Genomic DNA, 12,578 nt, shown 5'->3' on the forward strand with positions numbered 1-12,578 from the left:
GTCTATGCGGTATGAACTAGAGAATCCAATTTCCTTGATAGCCTGAACTGCATCATCCCCACTACTTCTTATTCCGAAAAGCAGTACAACGGAGGGTTTTGCAAGTTGCTTAAGATATTTCATTGTTTGGATGAGCATTCTTTTGGATGCAAGTGAAAAATCATACTAAGTTTTTCAAAACTTTGTTTGATAATTTTAAAAAATTGAGATATTAATATTAATAGTTGGCAATGCTGCATCATTAATATTGGCTTCTAAAGAATTTTGCATTTCATCTTTTGAAAAAATTCAAATATTGTAATTGACTTTCCTATAATTTATAAATCAACTAAAAAAATTTGTATAAATTGTTTCATCATATGTGCATTATTTATTCATAAACTAAAATAATTCTATGTTTACAACATTTTTATTTTCACAACAATTTTGAAACAAATCCAAGATAACAACTTTTACTAGTTTTAATGAGTCAATCACTTATTTTCCTTTTTTATTCACCCATAATAGTTTGTCATTTAGAATTAATTATGATAAAAGATTTATTATAAAAATGTTGTAGATGTCGCATTTAACTACATCCTTAGAATTTAATCTAAATTTAAATATGACTATTATTTGTTGATAAGTTATATGATTGGCCTTAATCAACGAAACAATGAAAGAGTGCCGTAGGAGCTCTTTCCCTCTTTGCATAGAAGTGTATGGAGCGGCTAGGACCACCATATGGATGAACAGCTAGTGCATGAATCGCTACTAAAAATGAGCAATCCATTAGTACTTGTAAGTCATGCCATGAAACTGAGAATTAGGTCTTTATCATAAGATAGGATCGGCTGGCAAAGGCGCAAACCTAAGTGAAAGGTACATGTAAAACCTTTCAGCTAAAAAAGTAGGCGAAACTACAATATTGGTCCCTTAAGTTTATCCATTATGCAGTTTTGGTCCCCGAAGTTTCAAGAGAGTACTATTAGTCATTGAAGTTTAAAAGTGAGCATTATTGGTCCTTATGTTAACTTCCGTTAGTTTCTTTACCTATGTGTCTAACGAAGTAATGACATGGCTTTTTTTTTTAAAATAACATGTGGCAACCTTTTATTATTAAATGTCTATTCCTGTAACTGATAATTTCCCATTTATATGCCCATTGGTTTCTTCTTCTTCTTTCTAGTTTCTCCTCCTACGCTGCACTGCAGTGGCTTCCTTTAAATTACAAACTTGGGATTTGATTAGTTTGAGGTGTTTTGACTTTTGTGATTTTATAAACATTTTGGTGAGAGAGACATATGATCAGTGCGTTAGAGTGTATTGTCATTCTTCAACTTTACTAAGCCCATAGGATGACATCGCCTGGAGAGTATAGCATCGCGTAGAGAAGATGATAGAGGACAGACGACGGTGTGACAGCGGGAGGACTCAGGACTCTCTTGCTGTTTCAGAGATAGAGGTCACTGTCGTTAGAGTCGTTCTAGGCCCCGGTTAACGGACGTAGCTATGGTACAAACCCATTAAGGCCTTTAAGTGTGCAACTCTCGCTCTATGTGGTAAATAAGGGGCTTGATACGTTGAAAGACCCAAATATTTGGGCTGATCTGTTTCTTATGGCTAAATAGCTGACGTGTAATTTTTTGATAATAAAAAGATTGTCACCTCATTTAAAAAATGCTATGTCATTATTTCGTTAGATAGATAAAGAAACTAATAGAAGTTAATGAATAGACCAATAATACTTATTTTTTACATTTTAGGGACCAATAGGACTTACTTAAAATTTCAGGGACTAAAAGTGCTCAACAGGTAAACATAAGGGACTAACAATGTAGTTTCGCAAAAAAAGTATTCAGCTGATTCAGTTACTTCATAATAATAGTCAACTGGATTTCAATAAGACTATTAATTAGAACGAATTAAATTAATATTTTCCTATTAAGGTAAGGTAACTAGACTTATTGAATAAGTGATAGTTAATTAAGATATTGTAAATACATACAAGATTAAAAAAAATTAAAAGAAAAGATCAAAGGAAACACAAGAACACCAAATTTACGTGGTTCACCCAAACCTAGGGCTACATCCACAAACTTATTCAATATTTATTCGAAACTAGGGCTGCATCCTCAAATTTATGTATTTCACCCATAACTAGAGTTACAAATACTACAATATTATACTTATGAAATTAACATGACTCTCAAAAAATTGCCTCACCCCCCTCACCTTAAGAGCAGGAGGTGCTTTCCATGTTAATCACGCCAACAAGGACTGATTTCAGGTCCTTGCTAGAAACAAAGAAGCAAAGAAAATGTGAAAATTTTCAAAAAACCCGATGGACTCTTGAGCTCGGAGTAGATTGGTCTTGCTTAAAACTTCTTGTATACTCAAAGACCTGTTAACAGGTCTTCTGAAGTATAAAAGAAGTTTGTGCCCCATGATAGAGAAACTGATTGAGTATATCATCTTGCATATGGGGCATTTGCCTCAGAAGATTTGCCCGTACCACATAGCATCCTATTGCTTGGATGAGGAAGAAAATGTACTGTTGCATGTATCAGGTGTGAGGTGGGTGAGTTTACTTCAATTACCACATCTTTCTTCCATAACAGCCACACTCCATCATCAAAGAGAAACGGGTCTATGAGGTATGAACCAGAGAACCCAATTTCCTCTATAGCCTGATCTGCATCATTGCCACTACTTTTTATTCCAAAAAGAAGTACAATGGAGGGATTTTCATGCTCCTTTAGATATTTCATTGTTTGGATAAGCGTGATGTTGTCAGTCCCATTATACTTCCAGCATAGTAGTTTGTGCAAAGGAGTTTGTGGCACAGTCTCTGCACAGGTCTGGTATGTTGCTTCTTGCTGATTCTGAAGTGGGTTCTTGGTGAAATCACCAACTGTTGGCAGAAAACTTATAGCATGCTGGTTTCTCATCGCAGTTTTTGAGACACCAATGTCAAGACTTGCAACCTCCGATTTGATGCTGTAAAGAGTTTGGCGAATTTCAGTGCTGAATTCTGTTATTGGGGTGTTGCCTATATCTTTCTTTACCATTGCCATATGTATCCCTGTATAGTATAACTGGATGCTTGGCTTTACCATTGGAGAAGGTCGAGGAGAGGCAGTCTCTGAGGACAAGGTTTGAGGCTGGTTACCATGTGGCTGTGTTGGTATAGTGTGGCATGCTTTTTTGACCATCGTCTGTGCAGGTTGGTGACGCACATGTTGAGAGGAATCTTGAGGCAAAGAGTTGGACGAACCTGCCATAGAGAATTCAGATGGTAACCCTTTTTCAGACTTCAATGACTTTGGAATATAAGGTGGTTTGTCCTTAGGAGGCTGGATTAGTGTTCCCTCAGTTATTGGAGACAAGGAATTGCCTTCTTCAGGTAGAGGATTCTTTCTTTGCATCAATTCTGTGCTGGATTCAGCAATCACCTTAAGATGAAGAGAGCTTTTCTCAGAAGATATAGCACATTGAATGAACAATATTTAATATCATCAAAAACTAATTACAGAAAAGTAACATGCAAATGCAAGTGCTTGTAACTGATATGTCGTAACATTTTTACAACTAGTAATGCTAGCTAGGTATATAACATTTTTACAAATTTTTTTAACAACTGACATGGTATATTGTGATTGAAACAACATATCACTATCAGACCTTGAATGCACAACTGACACCAATTCTATTATGTAGCAATCACAAAATACCATTGAAAAATTTTGTATGCCTAGACGGCTAGACTTATTATTAACAACTTCAATACATCACAAAAAGAAATTTGAATCTCCAAAAAGTTCCAAAAGCTTAAACTTACAGAAGCTTTAGGCTTGGATTGATCAATCATCTCAAGATCACATTCAGTTTCAGTGGCCATGTTCTGATTTTGAACGTGTGGTCTCTGTGATCCTGAACTTTCTCTTTGATGCTGCTTGCAAGGACGAACTTGGGGCCAAGGACTATTATCATCACTTGAGGAACTGTCAGCACTCTTGGACATCACAATCTTTGATGTATGATCTGCAAGTCTCCTATGACCAGCAGAGTTCACCAAATCATTGCTTGTAGAGGCTTGACCTCGAGAAGCATTGATGGCAGCAGAAGTTAACAGCTGGTCTAGACAATTATGTTTCAAATGCCCAAAATGCCTGCACAGAGAGCACACCATATCCAACCCCTCATACTCAACTCGCTGCCATATTTCTCCAATCTTTATATGACCTGGAAGTGGACGTGTTAGATCAACTCTAACACAAAACCTTGCAAACTTACACATCTTTCTTCCTTCAGTGATGGGGTCAATTTTCAGAAGGTTACCACCAATAGCTGCTGCAATTCTTAACAGAAAACTATAGTATTCTATTGGAAGTTCTGGTAACCGAACCCAAACATCTACTTGGGTGATAACAGTCTCTGAAGGCCTAAAGTTTGGCTTCCATGGCAACAAAGTGACACAGTAATTCGAGATCGATAAAGGGTACTTGTGAAGTACCATGTTATAATCCAAAAACTCTGAAATGTTCAACAAGAAGAAACCAAGCCCAAGATCAACGAGCTGGTAAGGTCCGTAAAGAGCCAATACGCGGACAAGGCGCGTGTAGAGATTATGATAACCTGTCTTTTTGCCATGGACATAGATGATAAGAGAGTACCGGAATCGATCAATGATTGGAGCCAACTCCGTGGGGTTAAGCTCAACCTCAATAGTTGTTGAGAACTTGTTTGCATCCATGTCATGATCATCACCTTCCTGGCTTTCACGGAGGTTGAGTTTAAGTGCACTCTCTGATTCATCAGAGGAAGAGATCATAGGCTTCTTGTTCTTTCCATTATTATTCCGAGCTCGTTCAGCATACTCATCATCAGTGGTCTCAGGGTGATGCACATAGTAGTGCCTGTTGGCCATCGGACTTTTTTCTGGAAAGAGAGATAGGTATAGATGTTCAGCTAAGTTATAAATTTCTAATCGGTTTTTCTGGAATGAAATATGAGATGTTCTTTTTTGAGATATGTAGATAGTAAGAAGAGAAAGGCAGGGTTTGAATTACAACATCATGTTAACAATTTTCCAAATTTTAGGTAACAGAACTCTTATTAAAATGATTACAAAAAAAAAAAACTCTTATTAAAATGAAATGATGACACCTAAAAGTTGAGGTTTAAAAAGTTTTTTTTTTAATTTTATTATTATTATTATTTTAGGATTTGAAACATAAATTTTAGACTTTATTTTATGCACAGAATATTATTGGCGATATTGTATTTGTTTTAAAAAATAGTTTTTTAAGAATTTCAAAAACATAAAATATAAAATGCCATAATTGTATTGGACTGATTCATCTATTTCAGCCCAAATAGTTGAAAAAGATTGCAATAGATGCAAATTAACACACCGAGTTTTTTACACGCCATTGGGTGTAACGTTGGTGACTAGTTTATTTATTTTAACCAATAATAATAATAATAATAATAATAAGAGAATAAATTCTATAAGGATGGGATATAAAACATGGGTATTACACCATCTAATAAATAATTGTCATATCAGCATTTTACTTAAAATTCAATACATTCCGCTATACCTAATAACATGTCAATATGAATGTTCAAATAGCATGTAAAACACTATGAACGTTTAGACCATCAATTATAAATTACCAATTCAAGCTTATTATTAAACAATAAATGTGTGGAACATGAACAAAAGCTAATAACAAAATTGATAAACAATCTAAACTAATTAAAATCACATCCATAGTAGAAATTAAATAGCAAAGATTAAGGGAAAAGACATGCTTCCCTCGGTGTAAAACCTCTCCGCTACCCTCCAAACGGTCAATAATTCACTAAAGAATGAAGTTAGGATACATGAACAATAAAAGACCCTCCAAGCCAGATTTACCCAGTGTACCTAAACCTTCTAAACTTCTTACTCCAACGAGATTGCGCCGAACTTTTGTCTTCTTTAGCTTACTAGATTCTGCTATAGCCCATAGTATCAACCAATAACTATTAGTCATTTCCTAACTGCTCCCCAAAGCACTAAATAGCCTTCTCACAAATATGGGTATGATGAGAAAATGATTTGGATAATAAACCTCTCAAGAATGTAACAATGGAGAGGGTGAGAGTAAAGGAATTTGAAGAGTCTCTATGAAAAAATTGTGGATGAGTCAATCTTGTTTTTCTTTAGAATTTCTTTCTCAAAATTCTCTTTGGAAACTCTTTACATTTCGTGGGCATAAGAGGTATTTATACTAGGGTGAGAAAGGAATGCGAAGAGTCAGTTTTTTCAAAACAAAGTTGGCTGGCGACTTGGCCTCGCGACTTAACTGAGTCGCGAGTTCAAGTCGCAAGCTAATTGAATGGCCAGTCTGGACTTTTTGTCCTGTAGTGTTACCACTGGCACGACGGTTCAGCTTCTCTGCATGCTTCACTTATGTGCATCTTCTGGTGGCTTACTAGTCGCGAGCCACCAGCGAGATCCAGTCGCGAGTCGCTGCTTCACTACACAGTCTTGAGCATTTCTTCATACTCTTTCACACACTACCCTTACATGATTCTCACCTAAATATAAGGTTTTTAAATGTTGAATTACAAGGAAATTTAGCACAGAATAAAATCAACAGAATGGTAGATTAAATTCAACCTTACACAATAAATTCTCAATTTTGTTGAATTTATATATGGATATTAGAATTGAATTAGTGTAATTGTGTTTATTTTTAAATATGTGATAAGTGATGTGGCACGTTGGGATTGAAGAGGTAAAACATGAGTTTTACCCCCACGTCCTTATAGAATTTAATCTCTAATAGTAAACCATACATGAGTTTTGAACGAAATGAAAAGGGGAAAGTTAGACTTTACATTTTAGGTCTAATTACTAAATGTTATATATATATATATATAGATAAAATAGAATTATACTTATGGGGTTTGCTCTTTAATAATTTTCTTTCATCATCATGTCAAGACACCCATTAATATTTTGGTATAAACGAAAATTTTAAATCCTAAATTTTTGACGTTAAAAGACTTACTATTTGATCTAATTGAAATCCACTAGTTAATGAGTTCCTTATATACGAATAAAAGTTCTGTGTCTGATTCTAAAATCTAATTAATTGTACAATACTATTGTTAATCTCTTGGCACTTGTGCCTTAACTTGAACTAACATAAGGCATTTTTTTAGTATTCTTAAAATAAATAGAAAAAATTGGTCAACATGAATCAGTGTGTTACTCGGAAAAAAGAAAGGATAATTTATTTATTTATTTAAAATTTTAACACTAGATCGAGAAGATCCCATGTTCCATTCTACGATTTGGCATGGTATATGAAATGAAGTTGAACTGCAATCATATTTCAGTTAAAAAATTTTGAAACGCCTTTATTTCTTATAAAATTATATTTATCTCACTCTTTTTATGTCCTTAATTCCATGAGCATCCAATGATATAGGTCCACTCTTTTACTTTGTAAGAGAAGGTGTCATTCGTTTGACCTATAGCTCATTGAGAACATGGGTTTTTAAACTAATACTTCTTTTTGCCTATAGCTTTTTAGTTTATTTAGTCATATATGTATAACTTTAGAAAAGAATCACAATGTTTTCACGAATAAGCTTTCAACAAAAAGCTCCGTCCAAATGGACGTATAATATTGTAAAAATGTAACCATTTAGGCCATTATATGGTAAATTATAAGGGTTGAATTGAATAGTTAATCTTATATTCTTTGTCTCCTATCTTTTCTTTATTTCTTTTGTAGATACGATAGAATATTTGAACCTATAGTATCCTCTCTATTATTATTCTTCACTATCAAGTTAATACATTAATGATCTTCTACAAAATATTTTACACTTGAGCTAAATAGAATACATTTTTATATCTTTTTAAAATTTTGAAAACTAATAACCCTCTTTTTCTATCTCCAACACTGACATTCTCTCCAACAATATCCCTTCTTGTTGACAATTTCATCACCGCATGACATTGCCTCATTCTCGACATCCTCCCATACAACTGCCTTCTTTACCTTTACAAATGATTCCATTGTCGTATGACATTGTTTCTCTAAATATTTTTCACTCACCATTTTTATTGAGACAAACCACAAAATTTCATCAGCTGATAGATGATCTACACGAAGTTAGAAATCTCATCATAGAAAGTTCTTGCTTACATGCCTCATGCACCTCACATTGTCTAGCCATTGGTGCTACCGCAACTTCAATGTCGTCTGGCCACCATTTGGTCACCATCAACGTGCCTCAAATTCTCAAGCATTCTATGTGTTTATTACAAAATTTTAAGAGAAAAATAAAATTTAATTAAAAAAGAAAGAAAGAAAATCGTTCCTAAAGTAATAGGCAAAGTTGGAAATAGAAAAGAGCTATAAGGCCTTCAAGAACCTTTTGGGTTCATCATGTAAAACTCCTCTTGAACCACCTCTAGAAGCATAAGAAAGATCACTCCCTCGATCCTCATCAACTTTCCCACCCAAAATTGACAAAATCTACAATAAATTCTTCATCCAAAAACCATCAGTCTACCCTCTCCTACCTTAACTCTCCAAAACCCCATGACCCCAAAAGCTCTCCTCCCTCTTTTAAACCATGCTGGCTCCTCCTTTCCTTTCCACCTGCAAATGGCTCTCCAGCCCTTTTCACCTATCCCTCCTCAACCCTTCTCTCAGTTCATCTCATATACAGAGCAATTTTCTATTATCTCATCACCCTCTTTTTAACTCTTCTACATGATCCAACAGCTGGATTTAATAACTAAATGTAACAAATAAAAGCCAAACAAAGAGAAACGAAAAGGGAATAAACAAAAGAGAGATTCTAGTGCCAAACCTACTTTTAGCCCGATTGGCATCTACTTCTTCCCTGTATCATGGATTCGACCCGTTGTTCCGATCTCTTTCAGGAAAGAAAGAAAGAAAGAAAGAAAGATTCTAGTAATATTCCATGAAATAAAAAATTAAAAAAAAGAAAAAGAAAAAAAAGAAACTTATACTCAAAATCAAAGATAAATAGGTTATAGATCATATGGTTCGGTGAAAAACCGAAAATCATATGTTTTAGTGATATTTACCTCTTTCGGTCAGATTTAGATCTGAAGATTGAATTCCCTAATAATTTATCATTAGGGAAAAAAAAAAGGAATTGACATGTGGGAATTCGCAAAGCAAACCATACCATCATCTAGTAAAGAATTAATAATAAGGAATGATAAACAAATTATCAACCATGAAGCTTGTAGTACTAATGACAATAAGCATAAACTTAGAGAATTCACATGTCGTTTAACCTAAACCAATACAAAGAAAAAGTGGAGTGAAGCATACCACGAGATTGCATATAAGATGAGCAAAGAGCATAAGCCTCCCCGGGCACTTCAACAAGTACACTCAGAAGCGTAAACTGTATAAAACCCGCAAAAGTCAAGTCAAGAACAAAGTTATTAGTGATATGTGGGAGGTGAGAGAACACAAACTATACATATATATACTAGTCAATATGCTTGGAAGTTTTGAGTTCAACATGCTTACCTAAGTCTCTTTCTATGCACGCATATGTTGGACAATTATCTGAAAACAAAGATTGAACAAAACAGACTGAGACACAGAATTTTTTTCGATACAAACGAATCAGACAGAGATTTTTAGACCATAGAGGATTTAGACCTTGAGGTATATTTCTTTCATCTATAGTGTCTCGCCTTTTGTATAGATACAAATGCAGAAATTTCCTTGTAATAAGTCCTGTAGAGTTTTCTTGCACGGAAAGGAAAAACATTTTTCGTAGAAAGGTAAAGGGAGGAAAATTCAACGATGGGGGGCTGAATGATTGAATTGACACTTGAGGGTCACCGCTAAGTTAACAGAACATGTACCATTTTAGAGGAATGACAGGCTCTATCTGGGAATACGATAACGATGCATTTGAAAATAGTTTTTCTTTTGGTTTTACATAGGATAGAGACAACTTTTATATTTTTATATTTGTTTCCACGAGACCAAGCTACACTTCACTCTTTCCTCCTTGGCTTAAAACACAATTCAAACAAAGATTCTGTATCTCTTACTAGCATCTTATTTAAATACTCTTAGTTGTTATTAAATAAAAATAAACCTCAAACAAGTTAAAGGAAAACAACTCTACCAACCAAACAAACTCTTGCAAAAATTCTCAAAAAAAAAAAAATACTTACAAAATTACAACTCATAAAAATTTCAGAAGGAAAAGAAACACTTCCATTGAACACCAAAGATTTTCCTCCCTTACAATATCCTCGGATGTAGTTTTAGCAGTGTAGATTCTACTTGTCCTCTTTGGAGCATCTTCAGCAGATTAGCCAAATTTTTATACTGTTTGGACAATAAACAGTGACATTTAGCTTTTAACTATCAACTTTTTTAAATACAATTTCTAACAGATTTTCTATCTCATTCTCTATCTCATTTAAATATTATTTCTTCATTCATTTTTTATTCTTTTTTTAACAACTACACATCTTCTAATATTTTTTTTATTTAAGACCTAATTATTATAATAGATAAAAACATTTAAAGAATGTACAGTAGCCCATTATATTTGATAAGCTACTGTTCATGAGCTAAAAAAAATTCAGGGTTTAAAGAATCTATTGGAGATCATTTTTTTGGTCTCATTCTCTATTATAGAAAATATTTTGCTTTTAGCTACACCATTTGAGATGCTATTATATGGATCCGTAGTAAAAGAAAAAATGCCACACGACACTAATTTATTTATTTTTTGTGTAAAGGCCTACACAGTAAATAACTTTTTAATTACGGGTCCTTGGCCCCATGCTACAACTAGTTAAGTTTAATGATTAAGTAATGCTACCAAAGCAACTATTTATCAATAAATTTCATAGTTTTATAAAGTAAAATTGGTGGGTTTATCAATATTGATCATATTTAATTATTTCACCAATAATGAAATTTGTTGTGAAATTTATTTAAGTATCAGTTGTGTCTATTACTTCACATTTTCATTTTGCTACATGTCATTATTTTGTTAGACAAACTAAACACGTGTAACATGATTATGTGGTACTTAGAGCACTCACGTCAATGGGTGTGGGTATATGATAGAAAAATGTGTGAAATTGATACATTTTTACTCAAAAACTCTCCATATTAGTATATCTATAATACTGTAGATCTACATTTTTTTTTCTATAGTAACCATACAAATATACACAGCTATTATAGCTTTGTATCTAAATATTTTATTAATTTCTCATTTCATCTCTCCATCTTCTTCTCTTCTATTCTTCACTACCTTGTGTCTCACACATAAACTTAACCACCACCAAACAGCCACCACCACCACAAGTCACAACCCATTACAAAATTTTATCATCTTATCGCCAAACCCAATTAACCCATCAATTGAAAAACCCAAACCAAACTCAACAACGGATGTCTGCATTTGAGATGTTTGTTGATGACTACTTTTGCTAAAAGTCCTGCAAATCCATAGAAAACAAGGACCAATTCCTTTTGGGGCCGCTATTTTTATTTGTATAAGTGATGGCACGAGCTTGAGTTATTGCAAGTTCTTTTTTGTCCAGTACCACTAGCCTTATCGAAGTAAGTATGTGAGAGACCGTGTCCGTTTAGGAACAACTTATTTAGCATTTTGCTAAAAATGTTTTGTTGAAAATGTGCTAAAATATACTTGTACCTTGAAAAAATTTTAAAAAGTGAAAAAAAAATACGGAAAAAAGTGAAGTTTTAAAAAGCTGTACAAAAAAACTAAAAATTAAAAGCTAAAAGCTAAAAGCTAAAACTAATGCCAAATAGGTTCTTAGTCTGCCAACTTCTTGTTGGAAGAAACTCATGTGAATTGGTGGGGTCGTGTTGGTGCCCCTCATGATGATGGTTTGACTGACCATATTTCCCCTATAAATTTAGGGTTTTACATGAAGTTATCATTTATTTTATTTAAATAAGAAAAATAAGAAAATTCATGATGAAAGAAATAAAATACTTCATTGATTAGTGGAGGGTAAGAGGCATTAGAGATTTAGTGTTGTGAGACATAAGACATAAATAGTAATTTTTAAATTGTTTTAAGTTTAAAAATATGACCTGCTATTTTGAGTTTCAAATATCAACAGAAGACCGATTTGCTTTGGAATAAAAAGCGTCATGATACGTAATGGGACATCACATTTCATTTTTTGTGAAATACTTTTATTTCTGTGGTTAAATTTTCTATTTTTTCAAGAATGCATAATATTATTTTGTATGGGCTAAAATCCGAAGGCCCAAAAAGATGTTGGGCCGGGACCCAAATCCACAACAATTAATTTATTGAGGTGAATTTTTGAACAAACAATTAAACTTGAAACAGTAATTTCTCATGAAAGATTGATAATAAACAGCATATGGGATTAAAAATAGTAATAAGGCAAGTTTTGCTTTATTTCTTCTTCCTCAGAATGACTAAGGAGCCTTTACAATTAGTAAAATACAAGATTAGATTTTTGTTTACTGTATTCTCTCTTTTCACTCTTTTTTTGGGGA

The 12,578-nt window shown here is 33.6% G+C and overlaps 1 protein-coding gene across 1 annotated transcript; it reads right to left on the reverse strand.

Moving 5' to 3' along the window:
• Positions 1-1,979: 1,979 nt before the first annotated feature.
• On the reverse strand, positions 1,980-9,827 carry LOC136065411 (uncharacterized). The gene is made up of 5 exons (XM_065768559.1): positions 9,702-9,827; positions 9,567-9,605; positions 9,363-9,438; positions 3,821-4,920; positions 1,980-3,434 (listed from the first exon to the last, which is right to left on the reverse strand). The coding sequence occupies exons 3-5, from the start codon at positions 9,373-9,375 to the stop codon at positions 2,451-2,453; spliced, it is 2,097 nt and encodes a 698-aa protein (XP_065624631.1). The 5' UTR covers positions 9,376-9,438; positions 9,567-9,605; positions 9,702-9,827; the 3' UTR covers positions 1,980-2,450.
• Between the last annotated feature and the right edge of the window lie 2,751 nt (positions 9,828-12,578).

Source organism: Quercus suber, unplaced genomic scaffold (assembly GCF_002906115.3).
Source record: "Quercus suber isolate HL8 unplaced genomic scaffold, Cork oak 2.0 scaffold_960, whole genome shotgun sequence".
Classification (NCBI taxonomy): domain Eukaryota; kingdom Viridiplantae; phylum Streptophyta; class Magnoliopsida; order Fagales; family Fagaceae; genus Quercus; species Quercus suber.